Raw genomic sequence first — 20,657 nt, forward strand, 5'->3', positions numbered from 1 at the left:
GACACCACATGCAAAGTTTCAGCCAAATTGGACAAACATTTCGGTTTGTAAGTGGTCAAGAACTCAAATAGGGAGATCGGTTTATATGGGAACTATAACTAAATCTTAACCGATATGGCACAGTTGCAAACCCCAACAACGTACATCAGTATTAAAGATCAGTGCTTAATTTCAAGCGGATAGCTTCACGCGTTCGACCGCTATCGTAATTTGGACAGACGAACGGCCATGGGTAGATGGATTCAAAACGTTGAGAGGATGAAGAATATATGTACTTTTTGGGATCTTAGACAAATATTTCGAGGAGTTAAAAATGGAATGACCACAAGCATAAAAAGTGGGCCGTTATTGTTTAATTGAAGAAGAATAAACTTCAAATCACATTTTATATAAAAAAAATTTAAGGTTCAATTAAAAATATGATTGAATCAATAATTTTTTAATTGAAAATTGCCAAAATTTAAATCACGATCGTAATTGGAAAAAAATCCGGATTTTATTAAAAAATTATTGATTCAATTAATTTTTTAATTAAAAATATTTTTATTATTAATTAAAAAATTAATTGAAAATATGTTCGTGGTATTATTTTCTGTGTAGAAAACGAATTGCTTGGGGTTCATCTGACCCCATAAATTCCCCCTAAACCAATGCCAATTGGGGCTCAAATAAAAAGAATTTGAGAATAGAGCACGATGCTCCTTTCAGTTGCTTAGTGCGTAGGTGGCCTTCATACCTCTCAAACTGGACATATTTTTGGACTATTGCAAAAAGGGGCTCAAATCTGATATCTTTTTTATGGCCAAGTGTTTCAGGGACGCCTCACCTCATATACTCCCCTGAAATCCACACATATATACCGACTATATCAATATATAGATCAAATGTGGTTTCGGGAGTAGAGTATGGATATGATATCCACTTTTGCAGCAAAGGGTTTGACTTCTTTAGTCCACCACAAAAACCAAAAGAATGAAGTAGATCTAACATCCAAACTTTGATGGGTTAAATCACGGAGATGGGTGGGGCGATTTGAGCGAAATTTACTTTGTTTACAATAACTCAAACACAACCAGTAAGGAAAGGCAAAAGTCGGGCGGAGCCGACTATATAATACCCTACACCTACCCTACAATTATAAATTCGGGCAATATATAAATATATATGTATATGAGAGCTATATCTAAATCTGAACCGACTATTAAACAGATAGTTTGAAAATTTTTGTTACTACGGCCACAGATGTGCAAATCTGGCGATAAATATGTATGGGTGTTACATCCAAATCTGAACCGATTTGGATGAACTCTCGCACATATGTTAAGATCAGTAGCAAAACAATCCGTGCCAAATTTGGTGCAGATCGGTTACAAATTGTGTTTATTACAGCCTTATAAATGTAAATCGGACGGTACATATATATTGGACCTATATCCAAATCTGAACCGATTTTTATGATATCTAGCAGATATGTTAAGATCAGTAGCAAAACAATCGGTGCCAAATGTTGTGCAGATCGGTTGAAATTTTTAGCTACTACGGCCATTTAAGTGCAAATCGGGCGATACATATATATGGGAGCTATATCTAAATCTGAACCGATTTGGGTGAAAATTTGCAAATATGTTAAAATCAATAACAAAACTATCCATGCCAAATTTTGTGCAGAACGGTTGAAAATTGTCCTAACTACGGCAAGTTAAGTGCAAATCGGGCGATACATATATATGGGAGCTAAATCTAAACCTGAACCGATTTTGATGAAATTTTGCCAGATATGTTATGATAGTTAACAAAACAATTCATGCCAAATTTTGGGCAGATCGGTTGAAAATTATCTTTACTACGGCAATTTAAGGGCAAATCGGCGATACATATATATGGGAGCTATATCTAAATCTGAACCGTTTTTTATCAAAATTAATAGCGTCCTTGGGCCAAAAAAGCGATATGTCCAAAATTTCGTGATGATTGGACAACAAATACGACCTGCACTCTGATTACAAGAATACATGGACTCACAGACGGACATGGCTAAATCGAATCCGAAATTGATTCTGAGTCGATCGGTATACTTTTCAATTGGTCTAGCTCTTCGCCTCCGTTGCAAACAAATGCACAAATCTGTAATACCCTGTACCACAATGGTGGTGTAGGGTATACAATTTTGGTATCCTTATATATGGTGGTACTATCTGGACAGGACCCGCTCTTTTCATTTACTTTATATAGAACAAAATTATCCTTTGAATATTTATTTTTGACAATTAAAGAGCTTTTAGTGAAATACCATGCTACGAAAATAGTGTGTGTATATAACTTGAGTGTATATAATAACATAACAATTTAAATGCCTTTATCTGAATTCCATATGATCTTTATTCGTCTATGAATTCGCTCCGAGGGTTTACGGTCATTTAAGTTTGGATGTTAAAGCCTTTTTGGAGCGCGATATTCTCATATGGATTTCAGTAGTAAAAAGTGCCCCAGGGTGGTGGTTGATGAGTTAAGGGGATGGTGTGCACCCCCAGAAACGTGGTTCCGAAAGTAGGTATGAATTTCGTACTCTACTCCCAAATAGCTTTCAAATACGCCACATTACCAATATCGTTAAATATGTTTAGGGATGTTTTTTAAGGTGAGGTGTGGTCCCCCAGACATTTAGCCCTGAAAAATATTAGAATCGTGCTCTACCCTCAAATACCATTTTTATACCCTCCACCATAAGATGGGGGGTATACTAATTTCGTCATTCTGATTGTAACTACTCGAAATATTCGTCTGAGACCCCATAAAGTATATATATTCTTGATCGTCGTGAAATTTTATGTCGATCTAGCCATGTCCGTCCGTCTGTCTGTCGAAAGCACGCTAACTTCCGAAGGAGTACAGCTAGCCACTTGAAATTTTGCACAAATACTTCTAATTAGTGTAGGTCGGTTGGTATTGTAAATGGGCCATATCGGTCCATGTTTTGATATAGCTGCCATATAAACCGATCTGGGATCTTGACTTCTTGAGCCTCTAGAGTGCGCAATTCTTATCCGATTGGAATGAAATTTTGCACGACGTGTTTTTTTACGATATCCAAAAACTGTGCCAAGTATGGTTCAAATCGGTCCATAACCTTATATAGCTGTCATGTAAACCGATCTGGGTTCTTGACTTCTTGAGCCTCTAGAGGTCGCAATTATTATCCGATTTGCCTGAAATTTTGTACGACGGATTCTCTCGTGACCATTAATATACGTGTGTATTATGGTCTGAATCGGTCTATAGGCCGATACAGCTCCCATATAAATCGATCTCTCTATTTTACTTCTTGAGCCCCCCAAAGGCGCAAATCTTATTCGAATTGGCTGACATTTTACACAGGTCTCCAACATATAATTTAATTGTGGTCCAAACCGGACCATATCTTGATATCGCTCTAATAGCAGAACAAATCTTTTCTTATATCCTTTTTTTTTGCCTAAGAAGAGATGCCGGGAAAAGAACTCGACAAATGCGATCCATGGTGGAGGGTATATAAGATTCGGCCCGGCCGAACTTAGCACGCTTTTACTTGTTTAAATCTCATATTGCCATTGGTCTAAGAAAAGTTTATGGGATGAGGCGTCGCCCAAACACTTGGCCCCAAAATTTTTTATCAAATCTCAAATACCTTTCACATGAGCCACAAATTACCATGGTCGGTAAATTTTTACTATTTGGGGAGTGTTTTGGGGGAAAGGGCGGTGCCCCAAATATATGGTCCCACTTTTGGATATTAGATTCGTATTATACTCCCCAATACCTTTCATTTGAGACCCACATTGACATGGTCGGTAAATATGTCCGATTTAGGGGTGTCTTGGGGACTGAGGTGGTTGCCCAAACACTTAGCCCTGAAAATATATCAGCATCTTGCACTACTCTCAAATATCATTTATTTGAACCCCATATTGCCACTGGCCTCAAAATTGAATATCAAATACGTTTGCTATCTCAAATGCCTTTTATTTAAACTCCTTATTGCAAAAGTTTGCAAATTTGTCCGGTTTGGGGTATGGGCCCTAAAAACTAGAAATATGGAGCTCCACCGTCTTTAAGACCCAAATTGTTATGGTGAGCAAATACGTCCTATTTGCGGGTGGGATGTCGCTTAGACAGTTGGTCCCGAAAGCTGATATTACATTTATAGTCTGCTCCCAATTACCTTTCATTTGAGCCCCATATTTTCATAGTCGACAAACATGACAGTTTTGGGGGCTGTTTTGAGGGATGGGCCGGCCATTCAGTGTCTTGGCCCTGATTCTTGTTCTACTCTAAAATACCTCTTACCATATTGCAATGTTCAACAAATACGTCCTATTTGAGTTGTTTTATGGGGTGGGGTAGCCCATAAACACATTTTCCCGAATATTGATATCAGATTCGTGCTTTACTCCCAAAGACTTTTCATTTGAGCCCCATATTGCTATGGTCGTAAATTTGTCCCCTCTGGGCGTGTTTTTGGGGAGGGGCCAACGACTTTGTCCAACATTTGGATATCAGATTCGTATTCTACACTCAAATACCTTTTTTGTGAGCCCCATATTGCCATGATCAGTAAATAAGTCCTGTTTGGGGGGTGATTTGTGGACCCCCAGAAACTTGGTCCCACATTTGGATATCAAATTCGTAATTCGTAATACGCAAATACCATTCATTTGAGTCCCATATTGCCATTGTCGGTAAATATTTCCGATTTACGGGGTGTTTTGGGGGTTGGGGTGGTCCCCCAAGCAATTGGTCCGACAACTGGATACGTTTTCTACTCTTAAAAACCTTTCATTTGAGACCAATATTGTCATGATTGGACTATATATATATAGGTACCCCATCCGAAATTTGAATACCAAATTTTAGCTTTTAGGTTAATTAAAGAGAGCAGACAAAGGGTAAAGGGGAGGCCCCCTCCCCCCCTTCAGTTATCAAAAAACGTAGTACCCTATTTTCACCACGGGATCAGAATGCACCATCTGCGAATATTTCAAGAAAATAGGTTCAGCCGTTTCTGAGTCTATAAAGAACAGACAAAAAACCAACAAACAAGCACAAATTGTTTTTTATATAAAAAACTCTAGGGGGCCGCTCCACCAAATGGAAAGCCCGCAAAATGGAAATATAGACCAATAATGACAATTGGGGCCCAAGTTAAAAGTATTTAACCAAAAAAACACGAATTTGATATACTCCCAAAAATACCCCCCTTACCGGACATATTTACCGACCATAGTAATATAAGGCTCAGATAGATCGCCCCAATGGGAATTAAATACAATGGGGAAAGACCGTACCAGCGCCCCAAACAGGACATATTTCCTAACCATGGCAGTATAGGTCTCAGATAAAATAAGAAAGTGAAGAAAAGCGCAGCGTGGCGGTCCCTGCCACAATTATCTTGAAATTTTTTCTTCCTACCCAAATATGATTTTGTTGATATTTCATACATTTCTTTCAACACGAGCCACAATTCCTTACCACTTCATAGTTCACTAAACTTTATGGAGCAAACAGAAAGAAACCATTCAGAATAGCTTTCTTTTTTTGTATAAAATTTACATATTTTATAATGAAAATAAACACTTGGAAAAAATAGAATAAAGCTTCTCTTCAATGGCAATAAAAAAACAAAAAAAAAATCTATTTACACAGCTGGTATTGGTGGCCAATTTATTGACTTTATGGCCAGTAATGAGGAAGCTTACCACCATAGAATATGACTTGATGTTCATCAATTATGAGGAAGGAGTCTGTTGTGCAAATATTTGAATTAAATCAATTGAGCTGAATATGCGCAAATATTTTTATCTATTTGACCATACGAATAAAAGACTTTTAAAGGTGATGGACGGTGAGCGTGTGAATTTGTTTAAGCAGTTGTTAAAACACAAAATAAAGGTGTGACTAAACACCAGGTTCCGGGTTATTTATAGGTACCGCATATAAAGTGCAAAAATAATTCGCTTTTCAAATACGTGCCACGAGTATTTGAACAGTTGGGTGGGATGAAAAAAAAAAAAAAAGAGTTCTTAAAAATACTTGAAAGAGTTGGTTACTAATTAGGCCAGTTTCTCAAGCAAAACATAGAATTCATAATTTTTGGGTCACTGTGTTTGCGACTAGTGCAGAATTTTTAAAATTGAATTTTAGTAACAAATTAGAAGTACCACTGAAAAAAGTGCAAAGATAATTTGCTACTTTAAATTCAAGAAACTCTTTAAAGTTCATCGCCCTAGTCTCAAAACTTGTCATTAATATACATGTGAAGTATGTGAAATGTTCACTTTTGTTTGTAGTCTCATCTTGTCAAGACAATTCGCCCCCCTTTCATTAAATTGAAACAAATTCGCAAATTTTAGCTCATTTCTTAAGAAACACATGAAACATTACACAAGCATATCGTTAAAAATAAAACTCTATAAAAATTTCAATTTTTGTCTCAACAATTAATATGATAATTGTGAGTTTGCCTTAAAGTGATTATCACGTACTTGTGGTATGTATTTCAGTATTTTGTTTACTAAAACGTTTTAGCAAATAACAAATATTCGGGGAAATGATGGAAACAAATTGTGAATTTCTGTGTTCAGAATTAAAATTATTCAATTAGTGAAATACAAGCAAAATAACTAAATAGTCAGCAAGTTAACATCTGCCCTAAATTGGTCTGAACGAATTTAATACCTGGTAGCCAAAAGTAATTGCGATTTATAATAATTGGCTGTTCAACTTTGTTAAACAATTAATTAAGAATTGATCCTTACTCTAACTAACTCTTCCCATCTCTGTAAATCCTATATTTTAGCGTGGCATTATTATACCCTCCACCATAGGATGGGGGGTATACTAATTTCGTCATTCTGTTTGTAACTACTCGAAATATTCGTCTGAGACCCCATAAAGTATATATATTCTTGATCGTCGTGACATTTTATGTCGATCTAGCCATGTCCGTCCGTCCGTCCGTCTGTCTGTCGAAAGCACGCTAACTTCCGAAGGAGTAAAGCTAGCCGCTTGAAATTTTGTACAAATACTTCTTATTAGTGTAGGTCGGTTGGTATTGTAAATGGGCCATATCGGTCCATGTTTTGATATAGCTGCCATATAAACCGATCTTGGGTCTTGACTTCTTGAGCCTCTCGAGTGCGCAATTCTTATCCGATTGGGATGAGATTTTGCACGACGTGCTTTGTTATGATATCCAACAACTGTGCCAAGTATGGTTCAAATCGGTTCATAACTTGATATAGCTGCCATATAAACCGCTCTTGGGTCTTGAATTCTTGAGCCTCTATAGTGCGCAATTCTCATCCGATTGGAATGAAATTTTGCACGACGTGTTTTGTTATGATATCCAACAACTGTGCCAAGTATGGTTCAAATCGGTCCATAACCTTATATAGCTGTCATATAAACCGATCTTGGGTCTTGACTTCTTGAGCTTCTAGAGGGCGCAATTCTTATCCAATTTGAATGAATTTTGGCACGTAGTATTTTGTTATGATATCCAACAACTGTGCCAAGTATGGTTCAAATCGGTTCATAACTTGATATAGCTGCCATATAAACCGATCTTGGGTCTTGACTTCTTGAGCCTCTAGAGTGCCCAATTCTTATTCGATTTGAATGAATTTTGGCACGACGTGTTTTGTTATGATATCCAACAACTGTGCCAAATATGGTTCAAATCGGTTCATTACCTGATATAGCTGTCATATAAACAGATCTGGGGACTTGACTTCATGAGCTTTTAGAGGGCGCAATTCCTATCCCATTTGGCTGAAATTTCGCAAGACGTTTTTAATTGTTACTTTCAACAACTATGTCAAATAAAGTACAAGTCGGTTGACAACCTGATTTAGCTGCCATATAAACCGATCTGGGATCTTGACTTCTTGAGCCTCTAGAGATCGCAATTATTATCCGACTTGCCTAAAATTTTGTACGACGTATTCTCTCATGACCATTAACATACGTGTTTATTATGGTCTGAATCGGTCTATAGCCCGATACAGCTCCCATATAAATCGATCTCTCTATTTGACTTCTTGAGCCCACAAAGAGCGCAATTCTTATTCGAATTGGCTGACATTTTACACAGGTCTCCAACATAAATATAATTTAATTGTGGTCCAAACCGAACCATATCTTAATATCGCTCTAATAGCAGAGCAAATCTTTTTTTATAACCTTTTTCTTTGGCTAAGAAGAGATGCCGGGAAAAGAACTCGACAAATGCGATCCATGGTGGAGGGTATATAAGATTCGGCCCGGCCGAACTTAGCACGCTTTTACTTGTTATTTCTCTCTCCCCTCTCTAGGTGAAAGGCAATCATTTCCTACATTGGTCGTTGGGATTTGTAGTAGATTTCTACCCTCTGAAATCTACGAGTCTTTGCACCACTTTTGCCAAATGAAAGTGCCCTGCCACTTTCTGCCAGGAAAGATTTTATTTAAAAAGAAAGTTCTCACTCAACTTTCTTCATGGTCCATTCGAGCCTCCTTTGAAGCAGCCTTTGGCCTTTACTTCAAACAACTCATTTCTCGCTGGCGTCGATAAGGAGCACAAAATCCCCAAAAGGTATTTTGTTTCCCCCTCTCAAATACAGTCCACTTAGCTCTCTTGATTTTTACGCTCTTATTGCATCTAAATGTTACCCATATTTATACGAGTTAATCAAATTCACCCATTCAATTAATCGTACATGCTGCAATTAATTACGTCTACTAAACACATCTTCGCTCTCCCAAGCTCTTCGACAATGACGTCACAGACACCAAATTTCAACTTCACTCATTGTGTTCCCGTCTCTTTCGTGTTTAGAAAGAAACCAGTACCAAAACAAAAAGTGAAAAGTGCTCAAATTATTAGCTTTGTTCGGGAACGCAAGAATTTGTTCAAATTTACACAAATTTTTACGGGAAGTCGTTCGCGTATTTGCTTTACTTTATTTGCCAGCAGCAGAGTGCGCGAGAGAGAACAAATTTTGACAGTTAGAAAATAGAGAACCTGCAAATTTCTACTGGGACATTTTTTGCCAGCAGAAATTTGCAATTTTGAACAGATGTTTTGTATAGGTCAGCTGTTTTATGAAAAGCAGCCGTTACACGAAAATACAAAAGCTAACGGCAAAATGGATCAAAAAGCAGAGGTAAGTAAAAAATATAGATATTGTTTATTAGTAATTATTAAATTTGTTTAATTTTTATTTACTTTTAATCAAGATTCATGCCAGCAGCTAGTGTTCAGGTACAGAAAAATCGCCAAATGAAGTTGGAATTTTACCTCAATTTAGTTGTTCTACATTAGAAGGTAGGTGCAAAATTTGCGGAATTATTTGGAAAATCTTGAAAATTAAAACATTGTATGCTTCCGGACACCAAGAAGAGAGCAATTATCGGTTTCCTAATAGTTTTGATGGAATCATCCTCATCGGAGAGCTACGATGAAACCAACACCGTTCCTTTGAATTTGTTAAGGAGGGAAAATGCTGCCAATCCCATGGTGGGCCTAGCTGTGCAGTTAAAGAAGTTACGCAGAGTGGTATTAGTAAAAATTGGTGCAAATTAGTCTGCCAATTGTTAACGGATACAGATATCTACAATGATAACAAAGTGTCCGTAGCCGCCACATGACCAAATAGAAAGCTCCCTTACCCTCACATTAGTGGTCGTAACAATTTATCTAGCCACGCATTAGATGGTTAGTCCAAGGTATATTTGTCAGCACAACAACTGTACTTTGGTATATCGTGATGGCATGTTAAGCAGTTGTAGTCCTATGCAGCCTTCGAAATGCATGCTGATAATCGGCGAATGGAAATTGTCCAGCGGGAGGAGTAGCCCCTCATGCGTCTTGGCTACTGATGAGAAATGGGAGATCGGTCTGTACGACTCCCCCTTGCTCGTGTCCTGTCAGGTTTCAGTAGCGGGATCAGACTGCCCATCTTCCAAACATCGGGTACTACAAAAGTGTTCAGATAGGCTGAGGACAATTGTAAGGTAATCGACTCCAGGCAGATACAGATTCTTCAGCTTCAGTGTAGAGATGCTGCTTGGAACTAGCGCCTTGCGCGACTTGGCCCCACGGATGACATTCGTAGCTTACGTGCGGTACGTAAAACCGGCTGCCATGGGATTGCACGGTAATTTGTGATGGCTGTCCAGCGGCACGGAGATCACGGATATACGAATAGCTCCCCTTTTGGCGTTTTCACTCTCGGGTGAATAAATTGATGTTTATCTAAGGAAAATACCTCAAAGTATAACCAGCATTTTTTAATTTAAAAAAATTGTTTTCCAAGCAAGCAAATAAAAAAACAACCAAAACAGCTGTTTTCCTGCAAATTTTTACTGGAAGTCGCTTACTTTTGTTTGCTCTTACTCTCCAGCAAATTTTTACTGGAAAAGTACGCGAACAGACCTATTGTGTGCAAATGATGATCGTGTCGTTGTTAGTGTTTTTTATCCCAAAGTTCGAGTATCTTAATTTTTGACGATACTAGAAAAATATGATGTGACATTTCGTGAAAAGTATTGTACTTAGAAGACTAGGAAGAAGCTTTCCTAATAATCCAGTCTCTTCACAAAAAAAAGAAAGCCAATTTGTGACATAAAAGTAATTTTTTTTTTCTTAAACAACAACAACAAACAAAAATATGTGTTCTAGTAACAGTTAGGTGCGATTAAAATGTCACAAACAACTACCATCGAACTTTGAGGACCCCCTACCCTATTAGCCAGCCGCATGGATCAATCGCTTGTAGCCTAGAAGAAGCGCATATAGCGTGCAACACAAGAGCTGAACTCGAAATATTTTTATTTTCTTTCTTATTTTATTATATATATTATATATTTATTTTTTTACACTTTCCATTGATTTGTTCCCCTTTTAACTCAATTTTCGTGAGATAGTTATAAAGAAGAAGAAGAATACTCATAAAGACCCAAACGAGGAATTATCATCTATTGATAATTCCTCGAAACACGTACTACTTCGGTAGAACAAAGCAAACGTGTTGGATTTGCACCACAAGGGAAGTAAGTTCAAGACCACTTTGACTGAAAATGTCACAATTATTAATTTTCGCTTTATAAATTTTAATTAAAAATTTATTTGTCATTGGCAAAACAAAAAAAAATTAAAATAAATAGATATCATCTCAAAGAATTGGCGTTTCTTGTCCACTACATCAACACCAATGTGTAAATCCACAGATTCTACGAGATTACCACAACCAATCTCATTACCCCCTACTGGTGGTCCAGAGGAAAGTTGCTGGTTACACCCCAAGCAAGCAAAAAAAAAAAATTTCGTCGCTGAAAGCTTTTAAAATAATTTACACTCCCACTCCTTCCTAAAAATCCCATGCTTCTCATATACCGCTTGTAGGCCAGACCGAAAGTGTTGGGTTTGGACAACAGGAGTCTAGTGTTCAAACCCTACCTTCGGCAAAATTTTTCGATTTTCGAAGTTAATAAATTTGTTCTTCTGTAAAATTGAAAACGTTAAATGTGATAACTCACTTTGTTTTTCAATCCCGTCTCAATTGGCACTGTGTTTCGCAAGAGTATCAGGTTCAAATCTAATGACAACTACTTGCATAAGACTTTAACTAAAAATCTCGCACCAGGACTTTAAAGACTTACTAACAACATTCGTTGCTCCGCGAAGGCATTTGCTCTCAGCAAATTGTTATGGATCTTGCCAGATGTGCTAACTCATAAAATCAGACCAAAAGCGCAACAGATTAAGGTAAAGAAAACAAGTAAAAAGGCGTTAAGTTCGGCCGGGCCGAACTTTGGATACCCACCACCTCGGGTATATATTTCATCAAAATTCGGTGAAAATTTCATACCTTATACTCATATACCTCATACCGATCTGAACTATATACGACACGGATGTCGAAAAGCCGAACTAAGTCGCTGTGTCAAATTTCAGTGAAATCGGATTATAAATGCGCCTTTTATGGGACCAAGATTTTAAATGGAGATATCGGTCTACATGGCAGCTATATCCAAATCTGGACCGATTTGGGCCAAGTTGCATAAACATGTATAAAAGCCTAACACAAAGCACTGTCCCAAATTTCGGCGAAATCGGACAATAAATGTCCTTTTATGGACCCTAAACCTTAAATCAAGAGATCGGTCTATATGGCAGCTATATGCAAATCTGGACTGATCTGGGCAAAATTTAAGAAGGACGTCGAAGAGCCTGACCAAACTCACTGTGTCAAATTTCAGCGACATCGGACAATAAATACGTCTTTTATGGCCCCAAAACCTAAAACCTAGATATCGGTCTGTATGTCAGCTATATCCAAATCTGAACCGATCTGTGCGATATTGCAGATGTATGTCAAGGGGCTTAACTTAACTCACTGTTCCAAATTTCAGCGACATCGGACAATAAATGAGCATTTTATGGGCCCAAAACCATAAATCAAGAAATCGGTCTATATGGCAGCTATATCTAAATCTGAACCGATCTGGACCATATTGAAGAAATATGTCAAAGGGCCTAACACAACTCACTGTCCCAAATTTCAGCAAAATCGGATAATGAATGTGGCCTTTATGGGCCTTACACCATAAATCGGAGGATCGATCTATATGGCAGCTATATCCAAATCTGGACCTGTCTGGGCCCATTTAACGAAGGAAGTCGAAGGGCCTAACACAACTCACTGCCCCAAATTTCAACAAAATCGGATAATAAATGTGGCTTTTATGGGCCTAAGACCCTAAATCGGAGGATCGGTCTATATGGCAGCTATATCCAAATCTGAACCGATATGGGCCAATTTAACGAAGGAAGTCGAAGGGCCTAAGAAAACTGACTGTCCCAAATTTCATCGAAATCGGATAATAAATGTGGCTTTTATGGGCCTTAGACCCTAAATGGGAGGATCGGTCTATATGGCAGCTATATCCAAATCTGGACCGATCTGAGCCAAATTGACGAAGGATGTCGAAGGGCCTAACACAACTCACTGCCCTAAATTTGAACAAAATCGGACAATAAATGTGGCATTTATGGGCCTAAGACCCTAAAACGGCGGATCGATCTGGGGGCTATATCAAGATATAGTCCGATATAGCCCATCTTCGAACTTAACCTGCTTATGGACAAAAAAAGAATCTGTGCAAAATTTCAGCTCAATATCTCTATTTTTAAAGACTGTAGCGTGATTTCAACAGACAGACGGACAGACGGACGGACATGGCTAGATCGTCTTAGATTTTTACGCTGATCAAGAATATATATACTTTATAGGGTCGGAAATGGATATTTCGATGTGTTGCAAACGGAATGACAAAATGAATATACCCCCATCCTTCGGTGGTGGGTATAATAAAAAAGGCATTAAGTTCGTCCGGGCCGAACTTTGGATACCCACCATCTCGGGTATATATGTAAATCCGATTTCCGGTAAAAGTTGGATAACTTCAGCACCCAAATTCGGCACGGACATTGAGTGGTCTAATATATATGTATGTCACTATTCAATTTTATAAAACAAAATATTGGTCTTTTTGGCAGATATATCCAATTATAAACTCTAAGGGTCTAAGAACTTAAATCGGGAGATCGGTGTACGTATATGACAGAACATGAATGTAGAAGAGCCTAACACAGTCTTCTGTGTCAAATCCAGCGAAATCGAGTAATAAACGTGATTTTGTTGACCCAATAACTTAAATCGGGAGATCGGTTATATGACAGCTATATCCAAATATAGCCCGATCTTGACCATATTCGGGACGAATATCGATGGGCCGTGTCGTGTGGCAAAGTACCATTATGAAATGTGTCAATTCGATGATTAATCGAACAGATCTCATAGTGCTTTATTTCAACGAAGTCGGGCAATAAATTGACATTTTATGGGCGTATAACCTTAAATCGGGATATCAGTATATATGGTAGCTACATTTAAATCTGGGCCGAATTGAACAGGGATGTCGGGGACCTTATATTGAGAGATCGGTCTATATGGTAGTTATATCGAGATATAGATCTTAACCATACTCAATACGAATGTCGAGGAACCTAACGCAACTCGCTATACCAAATATTTGCGAAATCGGACAATAAATGCGCCTATTATCGGCCCAAGACCTTAAATAGAGAAATCGGTCTATATGGCAGCTATATCTTAATCTGGACCGATTTGGGCCGTATTGAACAAGAATGTCGAAAGGCCTATTGCATCTCACTACCTCAAATTTCAGCGAAATCGAATAAAAAATGTGCCTTTAATGGGCCTAGGACCTTAAATCCACCATGTATCGCATTGGTCAAGTTCTTTGCCCGATATCTCTACATAAGCAAATCAAGGATAATGGCTAAGAATTGCTATGCTATTAGAACTGTATCAGCTAATGAACCGATTCGCGCCATATTTGGCTTGAATGTTGGAGACCACAGTAGATGCCATTGTGCCATTAAATTTCAACCAAATCGAATAAGAATTGCGCTCTATATGTGCCCAAGAAGTAAAATCGGGAGATCGGTTTATATAGGAGCTATTTCAGGTTTTAAACCGATACGAGTGTTAGCGGTCGTAGAAAAAGCCACAAAGCAAAATTTTGGCCAAATTGGATAAGAATTGTACCCTCTAGAGGCTCAAGAATTTAAATCGGGATTATGGGAGTTTGCACCGATTCGGATCATACTAGGCACGTAAATTAGAGGTCAAATGCAAAATGTAAGCCAAAACGGATAAGAATTACGCCCTATAGAGGCTCAAAAAGTATAATTGGTAGATCGGTTTTTATGGGAGTTATATCAGGTTATGAACCGAATCAGGTCATCTTTGGCACGTACGTTGAAGGACAATTGGTTGTGCGAAATGGCAGCAAAATCAGATAATATTTGCGCTCTCTTGAGATTCAAGATTCGAGATCGGTTGATTTGGGGGCTGTATCTAAATATGGACCAATATGGTCCATTTACAGTCGAAACTGATCTACACTTATGGTAAGTATTTGTGCAAAATTTCAACCGCCTTGCTTTACTCCTTCGAATGTGAATGTGCTTTCCACAGACGGACGGGCATGGCTAGACATAAGAAATAAAGTGTCATGGCGATACATATACTTCATGGGGTCTTAGACCAATAGCTCGATTTGTTTCAAACGGAATCCTATAGTGGAGGGTATAAAAATTGTGTGAGAGAATTTACGGATAACATTTTACGTCTCTGTGATGCAACAGTTCCAATACGGATTAAAAGGGCTTCGGCCAAAACAAAGCCATGGTTGAATTCAAGAAACAAGGCGCTTATCGGGGATAGGGACTTGGCTTACAGTTAATGGAAGCGTTTCAAGTCTCCAGAGCTGAAAGAAGATTTCCGTGAAGCCAGGAGGAAAGTTAACAGTTTTACTAATGCGGCTCAAATGGAGTATTATTCAAGATATGATTGCGCAGTGAGCTCGAGGAGTAAGTGGAAGGTATACATGACATCGGAGTGGGTAAACCCAAGTCTAACATTCGATACCATGGGGATCTAGATGAACTCAACAGGACCTTCGTAAGCATACCCGATATACAAACGGACACGCAATTTTACAGTGATAATTTCGCTTTCGTTTTTGATGCCCTTAGTCCTTTTGAGTTTAGATGTGTTAGCCATGAGGAAGTTTATGAGAGTTTTGTCCGCGTTAAATCAAATGCAATTGGCTTGAACGGAGTTGTTCCGAGATTTGTACGAATGTTACTTCCACATCTCCTTCCAATATACTTTACGTACCTGTTTAATTCAATTTTGAGCTTCAGTGTGTATCCTATTACGTAGAAGCATGCAAAGATTATCCCCATTCCCAAATCCAACGTTGATTATCGGCCGATATCAATCTTATGCTATCTCTCTAAGGTTTTCGAGAAAATTCTTCATGGACAGATGTCGGTATATCTTCACCAAGAGTCCCTGTTGTCAGAAAGACAGTCCGGCTTCCGTTCTGATCATAGTTGCATTACTGGATTGGTTGAAGTGGCTGAATCGATCAGAAATGGCATTGATGAGAACAAAATTGGCTTTCTGGTTTTTTTGGATCACTCCGAAGCTTTCGACACGGCTATTCACCTGAATTTATGCATGAAACTACGGAATTTTTTTAATTTCACATCAACGGCAACCAGTCTGATTATGTCGTATCTGAGCGATAGATGGCAGTCTGTATGCACAGGGAATATTTTATCTAACCCCTTGTTCGTACCTAAGGGGGTTCCCCAAGGCTAGATTATAGGTCCACTTCTTTTTTCATTATATGCGAACGACCTGCCTCGTCAACTAGCACACGGTCAGATTATGATGTATGCTGATGACGTGCCGATTTTTCAAAGCGGCTTTGTGGACAATGTAGACGACGAAAAAAAGGTCCGCGACCTACATCGTGTTTATGACTGGGCGACTGCAAATGGTTTGTTGTTAAATCCAAGTAAGTCGAAACGTTTGATTGTTCACAAAAACAAGAATTTCATCATGCGACAACCGGATATATACGTTAATGTCCAGAGGATTGATATTGTATCTAGTGCGAAGAATTTTGGCGTGGTTTTTAACAGTTCTTTGAGCTGGTCCGATCATGCTAACATTGCAGCCGGGCAGACTTATGCAAAGCTTCGTGCTTTATGGATCACACACCCTTTTACACCCATAAATATCCGAATTCTTCCGGTGAAAACATTCCTAGTTCCAGGTTTGATATATGGTTGTTTTCGAATTGTGATACTTCGAGCCTCCGAAAATTGAATGTAGCTTGTAACAGCATAGTCCGTTATGTGTATGGTTTAAAAAGGAGTCAGCATGTTTCACAATATGTAGATTCTCTATTTGGACTTAGTTTCAACAATCTTCTAAATACCAGATCATTAATATTTTTACATAAGATTATTGTGGAAAAGAAACCCAGATATTTGTTCGAGAGACTGAGGTTTGTCCAATCTGATAGAGGAAGAAAGTTAATACCTTATGTCTGAACGGCAATTTTATGTTAGCAACATACGTCTTTGGAATAATCTTCCACACGATATTCAATGCATCAGTAATACGATTACATTTAAAAAACGGCTTATTCAATTTTTCTCATAGTTCACTGATATTTAATTTCTTTAAATTTTGCTATGAAATTTTTTTTAAATATTTTGTTTTTTTTTTAATTTTTTATTATTTGAGTTTTTTGTTAAATTCCCATTTTTTTTAAGACTTTTTATTTGTAAATACTGTTTTGTTCCTCTTTTTATTTATTGTAACCTAGTTTATTTATTAAGAACCTACTTTAGTCGGATGTATAATGTAACAATAAATCTACACTCTAATTATAAGATTATTATCTTGTTGTGTAGACAATAAATCCATAAATAAATAAATAAGTAAGTTTCTCTATAGAAAAGACGAGCACACTATTGCAATTATGTGCAAGCCCATGGGCTTGCTAAGGGTTATTTTCTTGTAAGCGCAATGGTTTGAGTATTTTTGCCCTGGTCTATACGCTCAAATAACCACCCTTTCTTTCTGGTAGGAGAGAAACAAAAGAATAATTACTGGGCCGGTAAACGAATAATCGTTTGCGGCCATCAAACCTTTTTGCCATTAAATAGTTTTTGGTTTTACCACCAAAGAAATGCCCTTCTATCGTAAACGAAGCTGCTAAAGGGTTTGCAATAAACAAAGTTAGGTAAGGTTGAAAAAAGGGTGCGGAAATTTATCCCCCAATGCCACTATGAACATACAACCAATGCTGTTATCGGCTTGCTGTGCGCTCTATATGCTAAAAAGTAACCTCGAAAAAGAAAATATAAGTCAGGAATTCCGTGCTGCTTACAAAATCCCTAAAGGCTTTATTACACGGCATGTAGTTGTCGTATGACATGTCAAATTTAGCACATGTTGAGTTGTACATGTCGTGTGTTACTAAGATATGAAAAGCACTTTTCAAAATATTGGGTTGCCCAAAAAGTAATTGCGGATTTTTTAAAAGAAAGTAAATGCATTTTTAATAAAACTAAGAATGAACTTTAATCAAATATACTTTTTTTACACTTTTTTTCTAAAGCAAGCTAAAAGTAACAGCTGATAACTGACAGAGGAAAGAATGCAATTACAGAGTCACAAGCTGTGAAAAAATTTGTCAACGCCGGCTACATGAAAAATCCGGAATTGCTTTTTGGGCAACCCAATAGCACACGTAATTTTTTAAGTGCATTATTTTTTATTTATTTATTTATTTTTTTTTTTTTTTTTTGCGTGTATAAACTAGTTTCTGTGGAGAATATAAAATAAATTGAAATTGGTTCACATTTTCAACAAAAATTCAACTTTCATTTTCAACTTCAAACTTAGCTTGCTGCGTTGATTTTCTTAAACCAGATTGCAAAAATTTACCCATGCACATTCCATTACGGAACAGGGGCAAATTTCTCACATATCAATGAGTGCTGTCCGTTACAAGTTTTAGCTCAATGATGAGGCGCCTCATTTTTATAGCCGAGTCCGAACGGCGTGCCGCAGTGCGACACCTTTTTGGGAAAAGAACTTCACAAATGCCGCCAGCATAGGAGGAGAAACTGCCGCTGAATAAATTGTTTCTGATGTTCTCGCCAGGATTCAAAACCAGAAACTCTGCACTACTGTGGTCTCCAAACCAGATTTATCATACACAAGAAATTCCAAGTTGATTTTATTTCAAGAAAGTTTAAAATTAAAAACCCTTAACCGGAAAGGTGCTAACCACACTATAGGTTAAAATAAATTTAATTGAATGAATACAATTCTAAAAGAATAAATACTTACATCGTCATCATCGTATATAACTAAAGCTGTCGTTGAAGCAGTTTTGCCGTTCATGTTGAGGATATTTTGGGTAAACTTTTTTAAAAAAATAACCAAAGTTTGATGGAAATGTTACGTATGCAACAAAAAAACACGTCACACTATCATTAGGTACGGGGATAACGTAACTGACGTAAAAGATGATAACCTGCTTGTGACGTAGCAGCCCGCTAGGGCATATGTGTTTGATTCAAAGAACTTATGTCTTATCAATTATTTTAAAACAAAAGACGATTATTTTTAAATCACACAAGAAAAGAAGTTTGACATAGACTATAAGCAGAGAAGCAAACATGAGCCATTTACGCACAATTTTTTTGGGAGGTGGGAGAAAGAGGGTTTTGCTTTTTAGATTCACTACACTTTATGGCGATAGGCCAATGTTATTCAATGAAGATAACACAGCGGCAGCCAATTGACGGCAACCCCAATTCAAATTAAGCACCATTGATCATCACATTCGACTTTTATTTTTTATTGCTCCATATATTAGCGGGGCTATTTGTAAATTATAATTTAAGCTTTTTGTTGGTTACTGGGTAGATATCAGTATCGATTTTCCGCCATAAGTCACGCGATGGTTGGAGACTCTATTCTACATCTTCTAAATGTTTGTTTAGTTCCTTTTTTGCCTTTTTCGTTGACCTGAACACCAATTCATAAATAATACATTTCTGTTGGCATCATTGTTTACTAATTCGTAGTTTCTATTTTGTAAATAACATCCTTGCACATCAATATTTTCATTTACTCAAGTAGACACTTTCACTATGAACTCGACCGATATCTAGTTAACAATTTTTTTCTTTTCTTTTGCGAAATGTTTATAAATTTACCCGGTATGTATTTCCGACCGACCGTTCGTTTTCGTTTGTCGCATAGTTGACATTACTTCAATAAATTTATATTAATTTTTTTTCCTCGTCTTGCAAGTAAAAAAATTAATAAATTAGTTGTCTATTTACCGCTCCGGTCTTTGTATCTCTCACACTCTCGTTTGATTGCTACTGAATTGAATTGTTGTTCTTGTGACGTCATCTGTCAATGTGTGCACACTGCAAAACATTCGAAATTCATTGTTTGCAATACTGACGCTGCTGCTGCCGCCACACAGCTGTTGCGCTGCGAATGCTGTGTAACTGGTACTCTGAGATTTAGCACATAAACAAAATAAACCCTCTCTTGCTTTACTCTCTAATATTCGAGCTCTCACATTATGGGCAAGAAATGGAGATCGTATAGGGTTGCCAAGTGAAACAACATTTATAAAACATGTTTATGGTGCTTGTTAGTTAAAAAGATATATATGACGTTACGGCAGGGATGATAACTTTGATACTTTGGTACTTTTTTTTTGATACTTTTTAAACATCAAAAGAACCACGATAACCCCGCGAGTTATTTGGTACTTTTTCCAGATTAGCCACTTTTCATCATATTTATTTGAAGACTCAAAAAAGGAAAGAGTTTGAATTTTATAGTTGGCATAACATTACCTGTCGACATTAACAAAAATGGATTTATTCTTCTTAAAGTTTTTCCTGAATATAGATGTACGTGATGAGGATATTACCTGCAGTAACGGCATTTGCCAGTAACTTGAATAAGTAAAAAATGCGTATTGAAATCGGGATCCTGGTGGACATGGTTGAAAGAGATATAAAATGGATGCAATTGATTTTTTCCTTTTTTTTAAGTAATCTAATGAATAATACGCTCTATGTGCTTTCAAGGGGAAAAATATCCTAATTTTCGGTCCATATGGGAGCCATCTCAAAATATAGTTCG

General features: G+C 37.4%; 1 protein-coding gene across 4 annotated transcripts in view; it reads right to left on the reverse strand.

The window, feature by feature from the left end:
• The window catches only part of LOC106085042 (calcium-transporting ATPase type 2C member 1), a 661,371-nt gene that overhangs the window by 115,609 nt on the left and 525,105 nt on the right, over positions 1–20,657 (reverse strand). The window contains exon 2 of one of the 4 annotated variants that reach the window (XM_013249050.2): positions 18,831–19,142. The exons of 2 other annotated variants lie outside the window; for them this stretch is intronic. In XM_013249050.2, coding sequence (XP_013104504.1) covers positions 18,831–18,884 — 54 coding nt within the window. In that variant the 5' untranslated portion in view covers positions 18,885–19,142. Of the gene's footprint in view, positions 1–18,830; positions 19,925–20,657 lie in introns of all 4 variants that reach the window. One more of the 4 variants, XM_013249048.2, reaches the window with a different exon arrangement.

This window comes from Stomoxys calcitrans, chromosome 1 (genome assembly GCF_963082655.1).
Source record: "Stomoxys calcitrans chromosome 1, idStoCalc2.1, whole genome shotgun sequence".
NCBI classification, from domain to species: domain Eukaryota; kingdom Metazoa; phylum Arthropoda; class Insecta; order Diptera; family Muscidae; genus Stomoxys; species Stomoxys calcitrans.